The following is a 23,736-nucleotide window of genomic DNA, read 5'->3' as shown; positions in this document are numbered from 1 at the left end:
CAGCTGAGGGAAGCTGGTGCTGGCACTGCTGTTTCCCCTCAGACCTGGATCGGATTTGTTCTAGAACCTGGGAGCTGCTGGGGTGCAGAGCTCCTGGAGCATCCCGAACCCAAAGGCTGGAGCTGGAGGAATAAATCTTTAATGGAGCTGCAGCTAAATATAATCTGATGGAAGCAGCAGAGTGCCAAAAAAGCCTGGAAGGAGCTTTTGCTGTGGCTGGGCACAGTGGCATCGTGGGTGTCTGGTGGCACACACAGTGCCAGCCTGGCTGGGCTTGGATTTGGCACTTGGAGCCCAAGGGATGCTTCTGAGGGCTTGGATTTGGCACTTGGAGCTTCCAGGTTGGTTCTGAGGGCTTGGATTTGGCACTTGGAGCTTTCAGGTTGGTTCTGAGGGCTTGGATTTGGCACTTGGAGCTTCCAGGTTGGTTCTGAGGGCTTGGATTTGGCACTTGGAGCTTCCAGGTTAGTTCTGAGGGCTTGGATTTGGCACTTGGAGCTTCCAGGTTGGTTCTGAGGGCTTGGATTTGGCACTTGGAGCTTCCAGGTTGGTTCTGAGGGCTTGGATTTGGCACTTGGAGCTTCCAGGTTGGTTCTGAGGGCTTGGATTTGGCACTTGGAGCTTCCAGGTTGGTTCTGAGGGCTTGATTTGGCACTTGGAGCCTCTAGGCTGGTTCTGAAGGCTTGGATTTGGCACTTGGAGCCTCTAGGCTGGTTCTGAAGGCTTGGATTTGGCCCTTGGAGCCCAAGGGCTGGTTCTGAGGGAGCTGCTGGCTGTTGAGTGAGTGTTGGGTGCTGAAAACCTTGTGCTGGCCAAAGCCTGGTGCTGGGGACAGGGGTGACGATAGCAAGGTGTCCCTGAGGTGACAGGACACAGGGAACGGCTCCCACTGCCCAGGACAGGAATACTGGGAAGTGTCCCTTCCTTGGGACACTGGTGGCTGTGACTTCCCCATTCCTGGAAGTGTCCAAAGCCACTCTGGAACAACCTGGGCTCCTGGAAGGTGCCGGGAGTGGGACTGGGTGAGCTTTGAAGTCCCTTCCAACCGAACCATTCCAGGATTCCATGGTCCCCCCCCTGCCTGCTGGATCCGTGCACCCTCACGCTCAGGGCCACCATGATCCCAGTGACTTTGGGGTACCTGGGTGCAGGCCGTGGTCACTTCCAGCCGTCCCTGCCTTGGCACGCCGTGCCAGCACGTTCCCTGCCTCTGGAATTGCTAAGAAAAGCATCAGGTGTAACCCAATCACCGGGAGTGCCTCTGGAGAAGAGGACAGCCAGGAATGTTCCTGTGCCTGTGCAGATCTCTGGGGACCCCTTGGAGCAGCACCCCTCAACTCTGGGATCTGTGGGGCTGGGGTAGATCAGGATTTTCCAGGCTGGGAATGTTGGTTGGGTTGTTCCTGCAGCAGGAGCAGCGTGTCCCAGCCACTCCCAGCAAGGATTGATTGAGCCCATTGGGGTTTTTCCTCCAATTTAGGATATTTGGGGATCTTCCTCGGAGCTGAGGGCTCCTTTGGGTTGTCCGTGGTGGGAGCTGAGCTGTGGGATCAGGAGGGGGACCTTGGGGTGGATTTGGGAGCAGGGGAGGCTGTGGCTGTCCCGTGAAGGAGGCTCCTTGCCAGCAGGAGGCCAGAGCTCTCCTGGTTAATCACTGGTGGTGTTGATAACGAGCTGCTGGGGCTGGCAGAAGGAATTTCGGGGTGTTTGATTCCCTGCCAGCGCTGGGCTCCGGCCATTGTTGTGGTGCTGGATCCTCTGGGCCGTGTTTGCCTTGGAGCTGGAGCTGTTTTCACAGCTGCCCTTGGCCAGGAGCAGCAGGAATTAACCCCTGGAGTGGGACAGGGACATCCTGAAAGGGTTGGGATAGGGATATCCCACCAGGGACATCCTGAAAGGGTTGGGACAGGGACATCCTGAAAGGGTTGGGATAGGGATATCCCACCAGGAACATCCCTGGGGTGGGACAGGGACATCCCACCAGGGACATCCCTGGAGTGGGACAGGGACATCCCACCAGGGACATCCCTGGAGTGGGACAGGGACATCCTGAAAGGGTTGGGATAGGGATATCCCACCAGGGACATCCCTGGGGTGGGACAGGGAGGGGATTTTTGGAAGGGCCAGGGAGAGAATTTTTTGGGATGGAGAGGGGATGCACAGGAGGGGATGATTTTGGGCATGGAGAGTGGGACAGGAAGGGGATTTTGGGAAGGGACATGGAGAGAGACAGAGTGGGGGGGGATGCACAGGGGACGATTTTGGGAAGGGCCAGGGAGAGAACTTTGGGAAGGGAGAGTGGGGCAGGAAAGGGATTTTGGGAAGGGGCAGGGAGGGCACACCCAGGAACCCTCGTGCCACCCGTGGGAAGCTGCCTGGTGCTGACTGCTGCTCTTTCCTTCTTCCCTTTTTCCAGACAGAAATTGCTAAAAGACTGAACACGATTTTAGCCCAGATCATGCCTTTTCTGTCACAAGAGGTAAGGACGTTTCCACACCCTGCTCCAGAGGGTCCCTGTGAGAAATGGGATTTAAATTCTGCCTGAGTGCTGGGAAACCCTTGGAATGGGCAGAGCTTGGGGGGAGGCTGCACTGAGCCCAAAAGGCTGTGAGGGGTTTTTTTAGCTTTTCCCTAAGGAGCTGGGAGGTGTCCCTGGGCTGCTGCACCTAAAAAGGAGGAAAAAACAATAATAATATGGGGAAACAGGCAAAATAGGGAAAGAAAATAGGGAAAAATGGTGAAAAAATAGGGGAAAATAGGGCAAAAGATAGAGGAAAACAAGGAAAATAGGGCAAAAATTTGGGGAAAATAAGGCAAAAAAAATAGGGGGAAAACGGACAAAATAGGGCAAAAAGTACTGGAGAACAGACAAAATGGGGGGAAAACATGAAAATAGGGCAGAAAATAGGGGAAAACAGGCAAAATGGGCAAAAAAATACAGGGAAATGGGCAAAGGGCGAAAAAATTGGGAAAAATTGGCAAAATACAGCAAAAAATAGGGGGGAAATGGGGCAGAAAATGGGGGAAATGGGGCAGAAATTGGGAAAATGGGGCAAAAATTGGGGCAAAAGATGGGGGAATGGGGTGAAAAGTGGGGCAAAAAGAAATTGGGAAAAGTGGGGCAAAAAGAAATTGGGAAAAGTGGGGCAAAAAGAAATTTGGGAGAAATATGGGGGAAAATTTGGGAGAAATATGGGGGGAAATTTGGGAGAAATATGGGGAAAAATGGGGAGAAATTCGGGGGGGAAATGGGGAGAAATTCGGGGGGGAAAATGGGGAGAAATTCGGGGGGGAAATGGGGAGAAATTCGGGGGGGGAAATGGGGAGAAATTCGGGGGGGGAAATGGGGAGAAATTCGGGGCGAAAATGGGGAGAAATTCGGGGGGAAAATGGGAAGAAATTCGGGGGAAAAATGGGGAGAAATTCAGGGAAAAATTGGGAAAAATATGGCAGAAAACAGGGGAAAACAGGCAAAACAGGTTAAAAAAAATCGGGAAAGCAGGCAAAATCAGCCCCAAAAGAGGGGGGACCATTTGTGGGGTGGGTCCTGGCCCCAAACTGACCCTGCCCTGTGTCCCCCCAGCACCAACAGCAGGTGGCCCAGGCTGTTGAGCGTGCCAAGCAGGTGACAATGACGGAGTTGAATGCTATCATCGGGGTACGTGGACTTCCCAATCTGCCTCTCACCGTGTGTATTCCCCTTTTATTCCTTTCATTTACCATGGCCAGAGACAGCCCTGCCCTCAGCAGGGCACCCAGGGTGGCTCCCAGTCCCCAGCCATCCCAAAAAGTGTCCTAATCCCACGGCTTGGGGTTGTCCAAAACAGTAAAAGTGTCCCAAAATATCAGAACTGCACCAATCCCACAGGCTGGGTGGGGTAAAAACACCAGAATTAGCCCCCCAACCATCAAAACTGGCCCCCAAACCGTCAAAACTGGCCCCCCAACCATCAAAATTGGCCCCCAAACCACCAAAACTGGCCTCAAAACCACCAAAACTGGCCCCCCAACCATCAAAACTGGCCCCCAAACCGTCAAAACTGGCCCCAAAACATCAAACCTGTCCCAATCCCACAGACTGGGTGTGCTAAAAGCACCAAAATTGGCCCCAAAGCAACAAAATTGGCCCCAAAGCACCAAAATTGGCCCCAAAACATCAAAACTGCTCAAATCCCACAGACTGGGTGTGCTAAAAACACCAAAATTGGCCCCAAAGCACCAAAATTGGCCCCAAAACATCAAAACTGCTCAAATCCCACAGACTGGGTGTGCTAAAAACACCAAAATTGGCCCCAAAACACCAAAATTGGCCCCAAAACTGCCCCAATCCCACAGTCTTGCTGTGCCCCAAAACCACCAAGAGTGTTCCAAAACTCCAAAAATTCCCCAATCCCACAGCCTGGGTGTGCTAAAAACATAAAAAAAAAAAAAAAGCCCCACAAAAAATACCAAAACCTCTGCCATCCCACAGCCTGGCTGTTGAAAAAGTGTCCCCAAAACACCAGAAGTGCCCCCAAAACACCAAAAGTTCCCTGATGCAGTTCGGGGCTGGGCTTTGCTGCCTCCCTGGCAGCTCCAGGATCCCCAATTGGATGTTCCAGATGTGGAATTTGGGGGAGATTTGGGGTGGGAGCCCCCAGCCCCTGAGGCCGGGCCTGTCTCTGTGGAATGTGGGATGTGCTGTGCCCTGAGGATTTGTTGTTGTTGTTGTTCCATGCATTGACCCTTTTTCCCCCCACTGCACAGATTGAAGGGGTTCTCATGGGAAATGTGACGATTTTTGTCATTTCTTTAAATTGCTCTCACTTGTCTTGGTCCCGCAGCCAACACTGGGAATTCCCAATCCACGTCCTGGGCAGGTGGCTCCAGAGCTCTTCTGGCTTTGTTTCCCAGAAAACACTCATTTATAATTATTTTTATTTTCATTTTTAATAACTATTTACCCTTCTTAAGCTTCAAGGATCTCTATAATTCTCTGTGTCTAACTTGCTCTTCCATCAGTTTTGCTTTTTTTTTTCCTGGATTTTCTGGGTGTCACCAGCTGTGGAATCGTGCTCTGGCTTCCTGCAGGTGTTTTTTTGTTTTTGGGAATGAGGAAAACCAGCTGAATCCCTCGTGCTGGGTTTGGTGGCACTCGGGAAGTGCCCCAGGAATGGGAGCTGAGTTTTGGGGTGACACTGAACCCTCCTGGGATGGAGCAGGGAGCTGCTGGAAGTGGCAGATTTTGGGATTCAGCGAAGGTGGATGAGCGAGGCCCGTGACCCCCATTCCTTGGATAATTGCTTCCCTGGATCCCAGCTGGCATTAACAGCCATTAATTCTTCCTTGTTGAAATTCCAGTGGGAATTTGGGGCATCTCCTGTGGGGTGGTTCAGCAGGGATGACCACGGGGCTGATCCTTGATCCCTGATCTTTCCAGGGCTTTTCCAGACCTGTGCAGCTGCTTTGGGTGGTGGCTCTGAGCTCTTGAGCTTCCCAGAGCAGAAATTCCCAAGGATTTTGCCTTTTTTCCTCCCCTCTGTGCACCCTGTGGTTTGTTACTCTAGGGACATGGGGATTCCATCCTCCCACAGATTTAGGGGATGGGGATTCCATCCTCCCATGGATTTTAGAAATTATTCCAGGCTCATCCCAGAGTGTGGAGGTGCTTTGGGTGGAGGATTTGTGCTCCATCCCTGGATTGTTTTGCTCAGCACTGGGGTGTCCCAGTATCCCAATGTCCCATCCCTGGATTGTTTTCCTCATCACTGGGGTGTCCCAATGTCCCATCCCTGGATTGTTTTCCTCAGCACTGGGGTGCCCCAATGTCCCATCCCTGGATTGTTTTCCTCAGCACTGGGGTGCCCCAGTATCCCACAGCTCCATCCCTGCTGTCCCCATCCTGCCCCAACACCCCAGTGCAGATGCTCCAACACCCAAATCCCCCCCAAAAGGGTTCAAAGCTCTTTCTTTGGCCCCTTTGAGGTCAAGAACTGTTAATTTTATGCATCTGGGCCGTTGTCTCGCTGCTCTTGTGCTCGAGGCTGGGCTGAAATGGAGCCTTGATTTGGCTGTAGCCCTGGAAATGATTTCCCTGGAAATGATTAAACTCCGTCACTAAATTTAACGCCGGCGCTGAACTGAAGTGCTGAACCATTAAATCGGGAACAAAGGCATGGAGCGTGATGGACATAATCCAATTAAAGCCACTCCACCAGCAGACACTCCTTGCCAGCCTCCCTCCCAAATTTGGAGGCTCTCCCCCTGTCCCCATCTCCGTGTGGCACCGCCCGGGGTCCCCAGGGGCTCCGCAGTCGCCCCGGGCTGGGCTTGCGGGATTGTTCTCCCCAGCCTCCTGTTTTCCTGGGATTTTGGGAGGATCGCTCCCTGCGGGGACACGAGGAGCCCAAGGGATGCTGGAATTCAGGTGGAGCCCCAGGGCAGCATCCTGAGGGATGTGAGGTGTGGATGGGCTCAGCCACTCCACGGTCCTGGACTGCTGCTCCAAATCCTCGTCCCGTGCGTGTGTCACTTGTCACCTCAGTCCCTGTGCGGGGGGGATTTGGGGTTCCCAAAGAGCTTCCCCATCCCTGGAATGCTGCAGCAAGCCCTGACCCAGTGGTGGTGTTCGAGCACAGCCTTCTCCAGGGTTGGGATCAGGGATGGGAACTCCCTTTCCAGCAGAGCACGCTTGGAATGAGCAGCACCTCAGAATTCCCAACCTGCCTTGGGAATTCACCTCCAGGAATTCACCCTGTGGAAATGATGGGAATTCACCTCCAGGAATTCACCTGGTGGGAATGGGGGAGATTCACCTTGAGGAATTCACCCCATGGGAATGATGGGAATTCATCTCCAGGAATTCCCAACCTGCCTTGGGAATTCACCTCCGGGAGCTCACCCTATGGATGGGAACCATGGAAATTCACCTCCAGGAATTCCCAACCTGCCTTGGGAATGCAGCACCAGGAATTCACTGGAGTGCCACTGAGTGCCAGCTGGGCTTTGTCCCCCTCCAGGAGTGTCCAGGATGTGATTCCCGAGGGATGTGCCCTGACTGCTCCCCGGGCTGCCACAAACACACGGAGCAGGATGGGAAGCTGGGAATTCTCCAGGATGTGCTCCGGGCTCCTTCCTTGGCTCATCCTCCTCTCCTTGCCACGGGAATGCCCTGCCTGGGACATGGATGGAGCTCTGCAGCCTTGCTTTGGGATCTTGGCTTCCCCAGGGACACGGGGACGAGGTTTCAGGATATCCCACGCGGATTCTGCTCTCTGCTGCCAGGAGGGAGGAAGCCAGAACCACCTGGAGATGGGATCTGTGTCCTGACCTTGGTTCCACCTCTTGGGAGGAGCTGTTCCTGCTGATTTACCTGGATGGATTTATCTGTAAAAGCCAGGAAGAAATCCCAGTTTTTCCTTCTCTGCTGGAGCAACTCCGGGTGCTGATTCTTCTCCTCTGGGTGCTGCTGCCTGGCTCCTGCTGTGCCCCGGGGCTATTCCAGGGCTGGAATTCCCATGGACACCCTGGGAATTGGAGTGCTACTGTCCTTTTATTTTTTTTTTTTTATTTATTTTTTTTTTTTTTGGGTGGAAAGCTGCTGGGATGAGTTACAGCGTGTAGATGTTTCTGGAAAGCTGGAGGATAAAACTTTGGATCTTGGTGTATTCCAGGGATGGGCAGCACTGGAGAGCTCGCAGGAGAGCAATGTGGGAATGGCTGGAATTGTTGGAAAACCACCCAGGGCTGTTCTCTGGGATGATGCTCTGTTACAATGTCCTCTCCCTCAAATGGGTGGAATTCCTGTGAAATTTGGGATTGGGAAGAGCCAAGGATCTGTTCCCTTTGTTTTGGTGCCAGAGGATTGATCCTGGCACTGAGGAGCTCCTGGCCCTGACCCCCAGCTCAGCTCTGGGGACACTCTGGAATGTCCATCCTGAGCTTGCTTCCCATCCTGCTGCTGGAACCAGCTCCTGCTTCCTGAGGGATTTATGGATTTCCTGCAGCAGAAGAAACCTCCGTGTGGATCTGGGAGCTGCCTGGAAGGAGCTGATTCCATGGATCTGCTGTGCCTCTGCCTTCAGCTCCCACCTGGAATCTTGTTGTGGATGGGGATTTCCCTCTCCATCCCATTGGAAAGGGGGAGTGTCCCAGCCAGGGCCTGCCCCATCCTGCTGTGTCCGTGGTAGTGGCACAGGCCATCACCTCCTGCTGCCCAAAACGGATCCTTCCATCGGGAACGGGCCAGAGCTGCTCCCCGAAAAACGAGTCATGGAATCCTGAAATGGTTTGGGTGGAAAGGAACCTTAAATCCCAGCCAGTGCCATGGCAGGGACACCTCCCACTGTCCCAGCCTGCTCCAATCCCATTGTCCAGCCTGGCCTGGGACAATTCCAGGGATCCAGGGGCACCTGGGAGCACCTTTTGTTTGCTGGAAATTTCCTTGATGGAGCTGTTGGGAACACAGATGGAGCCCCCCAATCCCTGGGAGTGTTTTAGGGGTGTCCATTGGACTGGCCCTTGTGCCAGCAGGTCCTGCTGTCCATCCCTGCCCCTGGGAGTGCCCTGGGACAAATCCTGATCCAGGATGGTTGTGGGGGCCTGGAGGGGCTCTGCTGCAGCCCGGGGGTCCCCTCGTTTGGGGTGTCCCCAGCCTTGTGGTCACATTCCCAAACGTGATTTCCCTGGAGCTGCAGGAGGGGCTGTGGGTGCAGGCAGGAGCAGCAGCTCCAGGACCCTCCTGGCTGCACGTGGGGACTCTGGGAATTGCTTCCTTGGATTTCAGCTGGTTTTCTTCCAGGACTGTGTTTGAAGTAAAGTACAGACTGTGTTTGGTTTTCCCTTTCCTCTCCCCAGTGCCGCAGTTCAGCTTTTTTGGTTTTTTTTTGTTTTTTTTTTTTTCCCCAAGCTCAGCTGGAGCAGGCAGTGAATTTCCATGGCTGGATCAGTGCTGGGATTGACTCCCAAAAAATCCCCTGGGAGCAGCTGGGGACCCTCTTCCATCCTGGCTGGGCTGCAGCTCCAGGGAATTTGGGCTTGATGTCCAACCGCGTGGTGGGAAATGGAGGATCCCTGCAGGATTTATCCAGTGCCAGGAGGGGTGGGGAGCAGCAGGATCCTGGGATGGGACCAGGATGTTGGGTGGAATTTTCTTGTCCCCATGGAAGCACCTGAGCAAATGAGCAGAGCTTCCCTGTCCTGGAAGCTGGCTGGGAGGCTCCTGGGTGCTGGAATTTTCTCTCCGTGACTGATTCAGCCCTCCAGCCATGGAGTGTCTCTGCCTATGGGTGGGATTCCTGAGGGTTTGTTTTTGGTTTTGTTGTTTTTTGGTTGGTTTTTTTTTTTCCCCTTTTTACTGCTAGAAAAGCCAAACTAACCATCCCCACAGGTATAAGCATCCTGGGAATTTCCTGGGAATTCCAGGAAAGCCAGCCTGCATCCTGGGGAATTATCCCTGAACAACCTCCTACTAACAGGGGCTTCTCCTTCCAGGCAATCCAGCAGGGATCCCTTTCCCAGGAATATCCCTTCCCTCACCCCCTCCCAGGCTCACTGGTGCTTTCATTGCAGCAGCAGCAGCTCCAGGCCCAGCACCTCTCCCACGCTGCCCACGGGCCCCCAGTCCAGCTGCCACCTCACCCCTCGGGGCTGCAGCCCCCCGGAATCCCCCCGGTGACCGGCACCAGCTCGGGGCTGCTGGCCCTCGGAGCCCTGGGCAGCCAGGCCCACCTGGCAGTCAAGGATGAGAAGAACCACCACGACCTGGACCACAGAGGTGAGAGGGGCTGCTGCTGTGTCCCCCCCCCCCGTGGCCACTGCTGCTGCCCCTGGTTTTGTTGGATGGGTGAGGAATGTTAAAAATGAGACCCCGTGCTGTCCCAAGGTGCTCCAAGCTGGATTTGGACACTTCCAGGGGTAGCCACACCTGCCCACCCTCACAGAAGGCAATTCTTTCCCAGTATCCCACCCAAATCTCCACTTTTCCACTATAAAACCATTCCCTGTGTCCTATCCCTCCATGCCTTGTCCCTCTCCAGCTCTCCTGGAGCCCCTTTAGGGCCCTGAGCTCTCCCTGGATCCTTCCCTTCCCCAGGTGAACATTCCCAGCTCTCCCAGCCTGGCTCCAGCCCTGTGGCCTCCTCTGGAATTGCCCCAGCAGCTGCAGGTCCCTCTGATGTTGGGGGAACACCCTGGTCCTGTCAGGATTCATTTCCCATCCCTCAGCTGCATTCACATCATGGGATTGCACTTTTAGGGATGCAGAATTCCCTAAATGATGCTCAGCCTTTGGTGGAGCCTGCAATTTCTGTGCTGTGCCTTAATGGGAAAGCAGCCTTCACCCTCCTCCTCCTCTCCATCACCACCAGAGCCTTCCCGTGGTCATGGATCCAGCTCCGTGCACCAGGAACTTGGTGGATTTTCCCATTTTTTAGGGTTTCTGACTATTTGTTAGGAGATGGAAGGATCTGTGATTCCAGGAGCAGATCAGCAATGTCCGGGATTGTCCTGGCAGATCTTGGCACAGGGAATTTGGGATATTTCTCCTCCACTTTCCCCTTGGCAGGGCAGGTTCCCACAGCCTTTTTCAGCTGCTGGGCTCTGCTGCTGGATTCGGGATGGGAGAAATAAAAGCAAAAAAAAAAAAAAAAAAAAAAAAGACAGTGAAACAAAGCTATTAGCAGCAATGATCCAGTTCCATTGCTTTTCCTGGATGGATTCAGATTTCCAGAGATTTCAGGGGAAATGGAGACGTTTGGGTACAAATCATTGTCTGAGCCAGGCCCTGGATGTGGAGCTGTGCTCCCAAGGGCTGTGGGGTGACTCTGGGACAGTCACCTGCTTGCTGCTTCCCTTTGGACACAGGGCATTTCCAGCTGTGGAAATCACATGGGCAAATAAAAGGGGCAGGAATTGTATGCAGGGAGATTTTAAAGCTGGGCAGAGCCCAGGCTCGAGTTTAAGGGTTTGAGTTCAGAGCGTGAGGAGGTCCTGGGTTTATTTTCCTGGTTTAAGAGTTGTCCTAACTTGCTTTATTTTCCTGTCTCTGTTTTGGCTGTGCCCTCCCCTCTGCCCTGGCATCTCCTGAAGAGCGAGACTCAAGTGCAGTAAGTCCCATTCCTTCATTTTTCTCCCACTTTTTGGTGGCTGCACGGCTGAGTTTTATTTTATCCCTTAAAAAACCCACCTGGTGGCTGGCTGCAGGGCTGCCTTTGGCACAGGTCTTATTAAATAATAAACCAGGCAATAAAATCCTTCATCCTGCCTGGAAGAGCTGTGCTGGGATGAGCAGAGTCACCTTCTCTGTGGTGGTGCTTTGGAAATGTGATTTAAATCCCTTTGCTTGTGGCAAATCAGGGAATTTTGGCTGGATTAGTGTGGTCAGACCCAGAACCCGTGGGTGGTCAGGGAAACTGGTTCGTTCCTGATCACCCCTCCATTATCTGGGATCATCTAATCTGGGATGGGTTTGGTTATCATTCCCTATTAAGCAGGATTTGGGAGCTCAAGCAGTTCCTGACCAGGGAAATGCCTGGATTTTGGAGAGCTCCTGCACCTCTGAGGCTGCCCTTGGGATGTATTCCCTGGATCTTGAGGGTGAGAGGAGCCAGGTGGGGAATGGGGCTGAGCCAGCACCTCCCATTCCCCATTCAGGAAAAATGGCACATCAGGAGGAATTCCATGGAAAAACCTGTTCACCATGGGGAAGGACAGCACAGAGAGGCAATGGAGACACCCAGGGAGATCCTGGACGTGTCCCTGAGCTCTCTGTGCTGGTGACAAGCTGGGGCTGTATCCCAGAGGTTTTTCCCGAGCCCAACATTCCGTGTGAAAAAGCTGCCAGAACAAAAAAAAAAAAAAAAAAAAAAAAACCAAAACAACGCGGCCGAGCTGCGGCTTGGCAGAGATTTCCTGCCAGCCCCGAGCCCACAAACAACCCTTTGGAGAGCAGGGAAAAGGGAAGTGCTCAGGAGGGGGCAGAGCCAGAGGGGAATTGGGCATCATTAACCCGCTCCTGCGGCGGGCAGGGGGCCGGGCAGCTTCCCAATCCATAAAAACTGCGAGCCGGGGTATTCCCCGTGGAGGTTTAATGTGTGTGATAATCAGCCTTAGTCATTCTTTTTTTTTTTTTTTTTTTTTTTTTTTTTTTTTTTTTTTTTTCATTTCCCCCCCCCCCCTCCCCTCTTCCCCCAGCCTTTTGCTTGTGTGCAATAAAAAATATTTAGTTCCTTGGCGGCGGGCCAGGAGCGGGGCTGAATGGATCGATGCCTCTAAATGCCTGACATGATTCTCTGGGAGCTGTGAGGGTTTTCAGCATGACTGCCTGGGAAGAAAGAGCTCCGTGTTATCCAAAGCTGCTTAGTGGGGACCGAGCAGAAACATGAACTGCTTTGGTTCTTCCTTTCAGCAGGGGAAGAAAGGCAGGAACGGCTCAGGAATGGCAGGATCAGGGATTTGGAGGGGGTAGATCCTGCTGCTCGCAGGGATTGAGGGCAGGGAATTGTAGGGTGGGAAGTGGGGGGGATGTGTGGAATCGAGGGCAGGCAGTCTTGTTTGATTCCAGCCTTCCCTGGGAATGCTGGCATCTCCTGGGCTGTGCTGCTTGGAGCAAGGGCAGGATTCCCCCTGTGCCACAGGAGCTGGGCTCTGCTATTCCTGCTCACGTGGCTTTTCCGGGATGTTCTGTGGATGTCCTTCGGCTCCAGGATGGGGATGCAGCCATTCCTTTGCTCTTCTCCCAGCTCTGCCAGAGGGGAGAACCTCTGAGCTCTGGAGCTTTCCTGGGAATGCCAGCATCTCCTGGGCTGTGCTGCTTGAAGCATGGATAGAATTCCCAATGAGCAGAGCTGTGCCATGGGCCCTGCCATTCCTGCCCACGTGGCTTTTCCAGGACATTTTGTGGATGTCCTTTGGCTCCAGGGCAGGGATGCAGCCGTTCCTTTGCTCCTCCTGGATGAGGCTCCCATCTCTTCCAGAGGGAGAACTCCTGGGCTCTGGAGCTTTCCTGGGAATTCCAATTTGAAGGGAGCAAAGCCTGGGAGATGCTGGAATTCCCAGGAAATTCCCAGTGAGCAGAGCTGTGCCATGGGTGCTGGGCTCTGCCATTCCTGCCCATTCCTGTGGGTTTTTTATAATGTTTTTATAAACAGCAACAACCCCCTCCTGCACTTCCCTGCTCTTCTAGCAAAGGAGCTCAGGTGTCCCTGGGCACCCTCCCAGCATTCCCAGGATCCAGAGTTGGATCCTGTGACGTGGTTGGGGGGGACTGTGGGGTCTCACCCCACTGCTGGGCCAGGGCTGTGCGTGTCCCCTCAGGACCTGCTGCTCCTGGAACCCCCGTTCCTTTCTGTTCCCCCTTCCAAAGCTTCTCCCCTCTCCACAGAATAATTCCGTGTCCCCCTCGGAGAGCCTGCGGGCCAGCGAGAAGCACCGGAGCTCCACGGATTACAGCATGGACTCCAAGAAGAGGAAAGCAGAGGAGAAGGACAGCATGAGCCGATATGTGAGGGACAGGGACAGGCCTGGGGACACCTCGGGGCAGCGTTTTGGGGGGACAGAGAGGGGTTTGGGGGATATTTTTTACACGTGTGGTGTTCGGAGCTGGAGCAGAGAACTGTGGGGTCATTCAGGCTGGAAAAGGCCTTGGAGACCATGGGGTTCCAACCGTCCCCCAGCAGTGCCAAGGCCAACATAAGCCATGTCCCCAAGTGCCACATGCACTCCCCTGACTGACTCCACCCCTGCCCTGGGCAGTCCCTTCCAACGCCTGGCCATGAAAAAAAATTTCCTTTTCTATGGAAAGATGTTGCCTGCTCTCCAGGGGTGTCCTGCTGCTGTTGGGGGTGGTTTGGCTCCTCGGGGGTGCTGATCCCTCCCCAGTTTTTGGGAGCTCTCTGCGGGGTGTGACACGTTCTGTGTTCCAGGACAGCGATGGTGACAAGAGCGATGACCTGGTGGTCGATGTCTCCAATGAGGTGAGGTCTGGGTGGCTTTGGGATGTGAGAATCGATTCCTTAGGGTTCTCCCAACGCCAGCCTGAGGGAGAAGCCAGGGGGTGCCTTCCCCACTGTGGGAATTCCAGAGCTTTTTCCCATCTCCCAGGACCCCGCCACCCCCCGGGTGAGCCCGGCCCATTCCCCCCCGGAGAACGGCCTGGACAAAACCCGTGGGATGAAGAAGGGGGACGCTCCCAACAGCCCGGCCTCGGTGGCCTCCTCCAGCAGCACTCCCTCCTCCAAGACCAAGGACCTGGGCCACGTATGTCACCGTGCCAGGGGGAGGGCTCTGCATCCCAGCTGGTTCAGGATCTGGAGCTCATCCCTCTTTTTTCCATCCCTTCTCCCCTCCTAGAATGACAAATCCTCCACGCCCGGCCTCAAATCCAACACTCCGACGCCCAGGAACGACGCTCCCACCCCGGGCACCAGCAGCACCCCGGGGCTGCGGCCCATGCCCGGCAAACCCAGCAGCATGGACCCCCTGGGTGGGTACTGGGGTCACCGCGGCGTCACCGCTGTCCCCAGCCCGGCTTCAGCTCGTCCCTGTCAAGGGGAACGGCATCTTTGGGGGAGATGGATTTATGGGGAATGAGGTTTATGGGGAATTGATCCAGGTCTGGAAAGCTGGCGGGGTGAGGAGGGAGGTCCAGTCGTGGGATGAGGGGACACGGCCTCAAGGCTGGCTCAGGTTGGACACCAGGAAAGGGTGGGAATGGCCAGAGAGAGGTGGTGGAGATCCCATCCCTGGAGTGTCCAAGGAAGGGCTGGATGTGGCACCGAGTGCTCTGGGTGGGGACAAGGTGGGGTTGGGACAGGGGTTGGACTCTGCAGTGTTGGGTTTTTCTATGGCTGTGCTCTGCTCCCTGCCCCGTGTCCCCATCCCTTTCCCATGTCCCCATGTCCTATCCCTGCCTCATGTCCCCATGCCCCATCGCTTTTCCATATCCCCACCTGTCCTCATGTCCCATATGCTCACCCCTGTCCCGTGTCCCCACCCCTGTCCCGTGTCCCCACCCCTGTCCCGTGTCCCCACCCCATATCCCACACCCCCTCCCTGACACGTGCCCTCTCCCCTCAGCCTCTGCCCTGCGCACGCCCATCTCCATCGCGGGTTCCTACGCCGCTCCCTTTGCCATGATGGGGCACCACGAGATGAACGGGTCCCTGACCAGCCCCGGGGCCTACGCGGGGCTGCACAACCTCCCCCCCCAGATGAGCGCGGCCGCCGCCGCCGCCGCCGCCTACGGCCGGTCGCCAATGGTGAGCTTTGGAGCTGTACGTAGCACTTTTAGCTCCTTTCTCCACGGGGGGAGGGCCTGGGGGGGGGGGGGGGGGATGGGGGGGTCCCTAAAGGCAGCTGTGGTTCGGGGTGAAGGGGGACGGATGGAAGTGGCGGCTCGGGAGGTGATGTGAGCGTGCCACTGGGTTGGGGTTTATCCTTCCCCAGTTCTCACCCCCCTTACCCCAGTTCTCACCCCCCCCTTATCCCATTCCTAACCTTCCTTTCCCCCTTCCCCAGCGCCCTTTCCCCATTCCTCTCACTGAACTCCTTTTAAAGCAGAACAAGGAGTCAGACGCTGCCATTAGAGCAGAGATTGGGGTTTCTGCCCTCGGGGTGACTGATCCCATTCCTGAGGGCTTGGGAACGTCACAGGGAGAGGGAGGGAGAATGTCCCACCCACTTCTTGCAGACCCCAAACCTTTGGCTGGTCGCCCTTCCTGCCAGGGGTGAATCACCAATTATTCATTATCTCTGAGCAGCAGGGGAAGAGCAGGAGCTGCTCAGCATCCCCAGGGCCGGGTCACGGATGGGAAGCTGTGTGACATTCCCAACCTCACCACCGTGTCCCCGAATCTCTTGGCAGGTCGGGTTTGACCCACACCCCCCCATGCGAGCCCCGGGGCTTCCCTCCAGCCTGGCATCCATCCCCGGAGGAAAACCGTAAGCGCCGCTTGGATTTATTCCCGCGTGATCCGAGGGGAGGGAGACGAACCCGCGCGGGGCTGGCACGGCGACGGGGCGTCAGCCGTGCCGTCCCCTGCGTCCAAACCCTTTTCCCCACCCCGCTCTCCATCCCCGGCAGAGCCTACTCGTTCCACGTGAGCGCGGACGGGCAGATGCAGCCGGTGCCGTTCCCGCACGACGCGCTGGCGGGGCCGGGCATCCCGCGGCACGCGCGGCAGATCAACACGCTGAGCCACGGCGAGGTGGTGTGCGCCGTCACCATCAGCAACCCCACCCGGCACGTCTACACCGGCGGCAAGGGCTGCGTCAAGATCTGGGACATCAGCCAGCCCGGCAGCAAGAGCCCCATCTCCCAGCTGGACTGCCTGGTGAGGCTGGGCCGTGTCCCCTGCTGTCCCCTGGGCCGTGTCCCCCGCTGTCCCCAGCCCGTGCTGTCCTCAGCTGTCCCCTGCCCTCACCCACCTTCTGTTGTTGCTCATCACCCTCTCCCCTTTAACCTCTCTTCCCCACGTTGCCGTTTGTTTCCTCTTTCCCCCACTGCCCTCCCTTTCCTCTTCCCCCCTTAACATCACATTGCTCTTCTCCATTGCCAGCTCTTTGTCTTCCATTATTGTCTTTTTCCTCTTCTTGTTACCTGGCTTTTCCCCTTCGAATTTCCCTTTTCCTCTTCTCCCATCATGATCCCTTTTCCTCCTCTCTCACACTCTTCTCCCCATCAGCGTCCCTTTTCCTCTTCTCCCCATCAACGTCCCTTTTCCTCTTCTCCCCATCATGGTCCCTTTTTCTCTCTCGCCCTGTTACCCTCTTGTCCTCATCATGATCCCTTTTCCTCTTTTGTCATCTTGTTACCCTCTTCTCCCCATTAGCGTCCCTTTTCCTTTTCTCCCTATCAGCGTCCCTTTTTCTCTTCATCACGGTCCCTTTTCCCCATCATGGTCCCTTTTCTTTCCTCTTTTCTCACCCTGTTGCTCTTTTCTCCCCATCACGGTCCCTTTTCCTCTTTTCTCACCCTATTACCCTGGTGTCCCCATCAACCTCCCCTTTTCCTCTTCTCCCAGTCACGATCCCTTTTCCTCTTCTCCCACTCCCTTTCCTCTTCCCTCTCCCCCTTTCCCCTGCATCCCCATCTCCCCCACGCCCTCACTGTCCCTTTCCCCCCCAGAACAGGGATAACTACATCCGTTCCTGCAAGCTGCTGCCGGACGGCCGCACTCTGATCGTGGGGGGCGAGGCCAGCACCCTGACCATCTGGGACCTGGCCTCACCCACACCCCGCATCAAGGCCGAGCTGACGTCCTCGGCGCCCGCCTGCTACGCCCTGGCCATCAGCCCCGACGCCAAGGTGTGCTTCTCGTGCTGCAGCGACGGCAACATCGCTGTCTGGGACCTGCACAACCAGACCCTGGTCAGGTGAGCCCCGCTGGGCTGGGCTGGGCTGGGGGATCTTGGGGTTTGTGTGCTGGGAAGGGACTGAAAGGGTGTTTTTGTCCTCTCGGGTTCTTTTTGGTCTGCTGCTGTCGGTGTTGTTTTTTCCTTGTGTTCCATAAGGTTCCTTTTCTTCTTCCTTTTGTCAACCTCCCTCTTCCTTTTGTTCCTTTTTCTCTCCTTTTGTCAGTGTCCCTTTTCCTCCCCTTTTGTCAGCCTCCCTCTTCCCTTTCTCGATGTCCCTTTTTCTCTCCTCTGTCAAACTTCACTTTCCTCTTCCGTGTGCCTTTTCCTCTTCTTTTTGTCAATGTTCCTCTTCCTTTGTCAGCATCCCTTTTCCTCTTTTTTCCATCAGTGTCTCTTTTCCTCTTTTCCCCACACCATTGCCATCTCTTTCCTCTTCCTCCCATCATGCTCCCTTTTCCTCTTTTCCTTGGCTGAAAACACCTTCCACTATCCCAGGTTGCTCCAGGCCCTGTCCAACCTGGCCTTAAACACTCCAGGTTTGGGGAGTCCTGCTATCCATCTCCTCTGGGCAGGTGCCAGGAGCACTCTCTGGCGATGCTGCACCATCCTGGTGCTCATCCCTAATCCAGCCCAACCCTTGGCCAGGCTCCTGGATGGAATTTCCGGGAACGTTTGGCGTGGACGAGCCACACAAACATAACCTGAGCCCCTCGAACTCAGCTCCGTGCTTTCCCCAGCACTCCTCTTGCACAATCCCATCATTTTTTTCCCTGCTCCCAAGGCAATTCCAAGGCCACACGGACGGGGCCAGCTGCATAGACATCTCCCACGATGGTACCAAGCTGTGGACGGGGGGTCTGGACAACACCGTGCGCTCCTGGGACCTGCGGGAAGGGCGGCAGCTGCAGCAGCACGACTTCACCTCCCAGGTACAGGGATCTGTGCCCAGGAAAACTGGGAATGTGCCCAGCCACTGGGGGACGTTGCTGCTGGCTCTGTGAGCTCCACGTGTGGCTGTTCCCGCTGGTTTTGGGGTGGCCTAGGAGTGTTGGAGCTCCCTGGATCTTGTGCCAGCTCCTGTTTTCCATCCTTTAAGGAATTTAGGAAGCAGCTCACCTTGTGGGGTGGCTGTGGGTGTGGCAAGGTTCTCTGGGTGCCCTGTGGGTGGGGTGGGATCAGGAATCAGGGAATCAGGAGCCTCTGATGCAGAGGGGCAGAGCTAGGACCTTGTTCCCAGCTGGCAAGGGCAGCAATATCCAAAGGGGATGGAGCCATCCAAACCCCCGGATCTGCCTCTCCCAACCTTCTCCGCCCATCAGGGGCTACCCAGCAGCTCCAGCAGTGCCACAGACCCCGGCACAGCTGGGTCAGGAGGCGCCTCGGGGGTTTCTCATCATCCCAACCCTTCCGTGGAGGGCTGGGAATCGCTGCTGATCCCGCTTCTCCCGCAGATCTTCTCTCTGGGATATTGCCCAACGGGCGAGTGGCTGGCAGTGGGCATGGAGAGCAGCAACGTGGAGGTGCTGCACCACACCAAACCTGACAAGTACCAGCTGCACCTGCACGAGAGCTGCGTCCTCTCCCTCAAATTCGCCTACTGCGGTGAGCGGGGAGCTGGGATCCTGGGGATCCTGGAATGGGGATCCTGGAATCCTGCGTGGGGTGGGGTGGGCTGGGGTGGGAGAGAACCTGTCCCCATAATCCCATCCTGGTTTTGGCTGGGGTTATTCCCATTATCCCATCCTGGTTTTGGCTGGGGTTATTCCCATAATCCCATCCTGGTTTTGGCTGGGGTTATTCCCATAACCCATCCTGGTTTTGGCTGGGGTTATTCCCATAATCCCATCCTGGTTTTGGCTGGGGTTATTCCCATAATCCCATCCTGGTTTTGGCTGGGATTATTCCCATAACCCATCCTGGTTTTGGCTGGGGTTATTCCCATAATCCCATCCTGGTTTTGGCTGGGATTATTCCCATAACCCATCCTGGTTTTGGCTGGGGTTATTCCCATAATCCCATCCTGGTTTTGGCTGGGGTTATTCCCATAATCCCATCCTGGTTTTGGCTGGGGTTATTCCCATTATCCCATCCTGGTTTTGGCTGGGGTTATTCCCATTATCCCATCCTGGTTTTGGCTGGGGTTATTCCCATAACCCATCCTGGTTTTGGCTGCAAACACCCACAGGGCACCGAGGGATTTGGGAAGCAGCCCTTGGACTGACTCCCCAGGGAACCTCCAGATTTTCCCATTTCTCCCAACTCTCTGGAGTCAGCCAAGTGTGTGGGGACAGGGAAGGGTCGGGGGGAGGTGGCACAGGCAGCATTCCTGATCCCAGCTTCCCAAATTGCAGGGAAGTGGTTTGTGAGCACCGGGAAGGACAACCTGCTCAACGCCTGGAGGACGCCCTACGGAGCCAGCATCTTCCAGGTGGGATGGGCTGGGAAGGGCACGGGCTGGGGCTGCTCCCACATTCCCAGTCTGGACATCCTTTGGGATGGCTGGGCTGGTGTCGGGGTGCAGGGTGGGGTGGTGACCTCGGCACGGAGGCTGCTGGGAGATCCTGGAATCCCGTCCTGATGGATTTTTCTCCCCATCCTCATGGGATTCCCTCCCCATCCTCATGGGATTCCCTCCCCGTCTTGATGGATTTTTCTCCCAATCCTGATGGATTCCATCCCCTCCTATTGGATTTTTCTCCCAATCCTGATGGATTCCATCCCCTCCTGTTGGATTTTTCTCCCAATCCTGATGGATTCCATCCCCTCCTGTTGGATTTTTCTCCCAATCCTGATGGATTCCATCCCCTCCTGTTGGATTTTTCTCCCATCCTGATGGATTCCATCCCCTCCTGTTGGATTTTTCTCCCATCCTGACAACTTCTCTCCCTTCCTGCTTTTCCCAGTCCAAGGAATCCTCGTCGGTGCTGAGCTGTGACATCTCTGCAGATGACAAGTACATCGTCACGGGCTCTGGGGACAAGAAGGCCACGGTCTATGAGGTCATCTACTGATCCTGGGATTTCCAGCCCTCGGGAATGCTCCGGGAATGCCCAGGGGAGGCCCCGGGCCCGGCCCAGCTCCGCCACACTCGGATTTATTTGGAGATCTGCAACTCTGGCACACATGGAAGCCCTAAACGGATTTTTATTTGGTTTTAAAAAGGTTTTGGGGTTTCTTTTGATTTTTTATTTTTTGTTGTTTTATTTTTTTTTGTTGGTTTTTTTTTTCCCCCCGGTTCTTTCCGTCTGGCTTTGGTGGCACTATAAAGGACTCCTTTTTTATTGGGACTTTTTTTGTTTTTTTGGTTTTTTTTTTGTTTTTTTTTTGTGCATCCCGCATAAGACTTGTGAAAAATGTAAATACTGGACTAGGAAAATAGCGTGGGAAGGGGGAAAACCCTCCCAGTACACTTAGTTGTGTATTTTTGTCTGCTGTAATTGTATTCCACTGATGGTTTTGGTGGTGGCAATTTTATTCTGGGGTTTGGTTGTTTTTTTTTTTTTTGTTTTGTTTTTTTTTGTTTTGTTTTTTTTTTTAATTTTTTTTCCTTCCCCGTGGGGACTTTGCCATCCAGGCTGAGCAGAGATGTCCACTGGTGAAAAGTTGTTCCTCCTGTCGTGCGTCGTGTGTTAGTGATGGTGGGGAATCGCTGGGATCCTCAGCTACTGACGGGACATCAACACAACCACCTTGGGGTTTGTTTTTTATAGATGGATTTATGGATTTATCCCTATTTTATTTTTTTTTTATTTTTTTTTTTTTTTTTATTTTTTTCCGTGCTTGGATGTTTGAAGAAAAGGGGAAGCCCACGCAAGCCCTTCTTGGTCTTCGGACAGAAGCAAATGAGGAGTGATTTCAAAGAAAGCTTAGAAAAATTCAGCTCAGGGAGCCACGAAAGATAATAGCAAACTTATGTGTTTTGTATTCAAATGAAAGTAAAGAATTAGAATTGATAACCTTGGAGAAAAAAAAAAGACAAAAAAAAAATACAGGTTTTTTTTTTTTTTTTTTAAAGCAAAAAAGTTTACTAACAAGTAGGGTTTGTGTGTGGTGGGGGGGCTGCTTGTGGTCCTTGTGGGCTTTTATGGTCTTGTGTCTTCTGGTTTTATGGAGCAAATCCCTCCCCCCACAGGCCTTTTGTACTAAAGGGTTCCAAAAAGGACATTAAAAAAAAAAAAAAAAAAGGAAAAAAAAAAGAAAAATATAGAGAAGAAAAAACAAAACAAAAAAAAAAAAACAAAGACTTAACGGGAAAATAAAAGTATTTGTGTAGCAGAAGTGCTCACCTGTATCGTAGCACACGGCAGAGGATTTTTATACTGCATTTTTATGGATTATTTTTGGCGAGTTGGATCTGGTCCAAAAGGGAAAAAAAAAATTGCTTATGGTTGAGGGGAGAACGGTTTGGAGAGGAGGAGGAGGAGGAGGATGGGGCCTGGAATTGCAGCCCTGCCAGGAACCTCCATCCCATCCCATGGATCCCATCCCTCCGATGGATTCATCCCAAATCCCATGGACCCCATCCCATCCCTCTGAGGGATCCATCCCATCCCAAATCCCATCCCTCTGAGGGATCCATCCCATCCTTCCAGTGGATCCATCCCAAATCCCATGGATCCCATCCCTCTGAGGGATCCATCCCATCCCATGGATCCCATCCCAAATCCCATCCCTCTGAGGGATCCATCCCAAATCCCATGGACCCCATCCCATCCCTCTGAGGGATCCATCCCATCCCAAATCCCATCCCTCTGAGGGATCCATCCCATCCTTCCAGTGGATCCATCCCAAATCCCATGGATCCCATCCCTCTGAGGGATCCATCCCATCCCATGGATCCCATCCCAAATCCCATCCCTCTGAGGGATCCATCCCAAATCCCATGGACCCCATCCCATCCCTCTGAGGGATCCATCCCATCCCAAATCCCATCCCTCTGAGGGATCCATCCCATCCCATGGATCCCATCCCATCCATCCAGCTGCTCCCAGGGCAGCCAGGAGGAGCTGGGAAGGAGGAGAGCTCTCCTGGGAGCTCCAGGTGTTCCCATGGGAATGAGAGGGTTCTGAGGGAACGTTCCAGGCACGGGGTGGCTCCAGGGGGAGGATGGGATCAGTTTGGGATGATCCAAGGAAGGAGAAGTTCTCAAAGGTTCTTTTAGGGAAAGGCGTTTTGGGCTGGTTTGGCTCCAATTTGTGACTCTGTCCCTTGGGGGGGTCCAGGGCTGTTTTGGGGTCGGTTTTTTTTTTTTTGGGATCTGTGGGGGCAGCTCTGCCCCTTTCTGCACCCTGGGCACAGCATTCCCAGCTCCATGGTTCCACGCACAGGTGGGGCAGGGTTGGGGGTCCCCCCCAGCTCGTGTCCTCCCCCCAGGTTTGCAATTTGGCTGCTTGGCTTCTCTCCCCAAAATGCCAGGACTGGAATTGCAGGAATTGCGTGTTCAGGAGCCTCCCAGAGCCAGGCTCTCAACTTCACACCAAAGTAATGTAGCAGAATCTGTACAGCTGTTAATAAACTACCACTGGTTTGGGGTTTTTTGGGGGGGTTGGGGTTTGTTTTGTTTTGTTTTGTTTTGTTTTGTTTTGTAAAAAAGGGCCAAAAAGAGGAAAAAAAAAAGAATAAAAAGTCAATGTGCTGAAGCTCAACTTCAAGCAAAGTGTCTCTGAGCCCTCTGATCCATGGAATTCATGAGGTGGGGGGAGAGGCAGGAGCAGGGGAGGGTCGGGGGGCACAGGGACCCCCCTGAGCTGGGAGTTGATGCTGGAGCTGGGATGGAGCCCAGGATTGCTGGATGGGAGGGAGAATTCCAGCCCTCGGCATCTCCCCCATCCCCTGGGATGTGCTGCCGAGGGCTTGAACTCCTCTTGGAGCATCCCAAACCCCTCCCTCCCTTTCCCAGCTCCAAGGCTGGGATTGTGGCTCCTGCCAGGATTTTTGGGGTGCAGGGACAGGGCTGAGCTCAGGGGATCCCGCAGGGATCGGGCAGCGGAATTCCCAGCGGCATTCCCGAGCTCCCTGCTGGAGACAAAGCCCTTGCACGAACTGGGGCAGCTGGAGGGTCCTGCGGGGGCTCCCGCGATGGATCGGAGCTGCCAGGACCTGCTGCCAGGGAGGAGCAGCGCTCTGCCCCGTGATGGGCAGGGAAATCCTGGGATGTGCATTTCCATCCCTGGATGTGGCCGGGGGCTGACACAGGGGACCGTGAAAAGGTCGGGATTGCTGGAATCCTTTGTTGGGAGATCGGGAGAACCCGAGCAGGGACCCCCCCAGGCCTCCCTTGGGCACCTGAGCAGCTCCAGCTGTGATTCCAACCTTTCCTGCTGCCCTGGGCAGTGCCTGGGCTTGGATTCTGCCTTTTCCCAGTGCTGGGGAGGAGCTGCCGGGCTCTGCCGTTCCCGTTTG

At 54.6% G+C, this 23,736-nt stretch overlaps 1 protein-coding gene across 7 annotated transcripts in view; it reads left to right on the top strand.

Moving 5' to 3' along the window:
- The window catches only part of TLE3 (TLE family member 3, transcriptional corepressor), a 31,541-nt gene extending 8,460 nt beyond the window's left edge, over window positions 1–23,081 (top strand). The window contains exons 4-19 of one of the 7 annotated variants that reach the window (XM_062501430.1): window positions 2,417–2,479; window positions 3,584–3,658; window positions 9,553–9,754; window positions 11,068–11,084; window positions 13,361–13,480; window positions 13,902–13,952; window positions 14,080–14,235; window positions 14,329–14,473; window positions 15,055–15,236; window positions 15,842–15,918; window positions 16,061–16,310; window positions 17,105–17,352; window positions 18,116–18,263; window positions 18,786–18,936; window positions 19,686–19,762; window positions 20,238–23,081. In XM_062501430.1, the coding sequence (XP_062357414.1) occupies window positions 2,417–2,479; window positions 3,584–3,658; window positions 9,553–9,754; window positions 11,068–11,084; window positions 13,361–13,480; window positions 13,902–13,952; window positions 14,080–14,235; window positions 14,329–14,473; window positions 15,055–15,236; window positions 15,842–15,918; window positions 16,061–16,310; window positions 17,105–17,352; window positions 18,116–18,263; window positions 18,786–18,936; window positions 19,686–19,762; window positions 20,238–20,345 (2,070 nt within the window). In that variant the 3' untranslated portion in view covers window positions 20,346–23,081. Of the gene's footprint in view, window positions 1–2,416; window positions 2,480–3,583; window positions 3,689–9,549; window positions 9,775–11,067; window positions 11,085–13,360; window positions 13,481–13,901; window positions 13,953–14,079; window positions 14,236–14,328; window positions 14,474–15,054; window positions 15,252–15,841; window positions 15,919–16,060; window positions 16,311–17,104; window positions 17,353–18,115; window positions 18,264–18,785; window positions 18,937–19,685; window positions 19,763–20,237 lie in introns of all 7 variants that reach the window. The other 6 variants (XM_062501429.1, XM_062501428.1, XM_062501427.1 and 3 more) reach the window with 6 other exon arrangements.
- The last annotated feature ends 655 nt before the right edge of the window (window positions 23,082–23,736 follow it).

The sequence above is a fragment of the Cinclus cinclus genome, chromosome 13 (assembly GCF_963662255.1).
Source record: "Cinclus cinclus chromosome 13, bCinCin1.1, whole genome shotgun sequence".
Lineage (NCBI taxonomy): Eukaryota > Metazoa > Chordata > Aves > Passeriformes > Cinclidae > Cinclus > Cinclus cinclus.
Note: the sequence above shows the minus strand (reverse complement) of the source record. Positions and strands in the feature narration are given on the sequence as shown.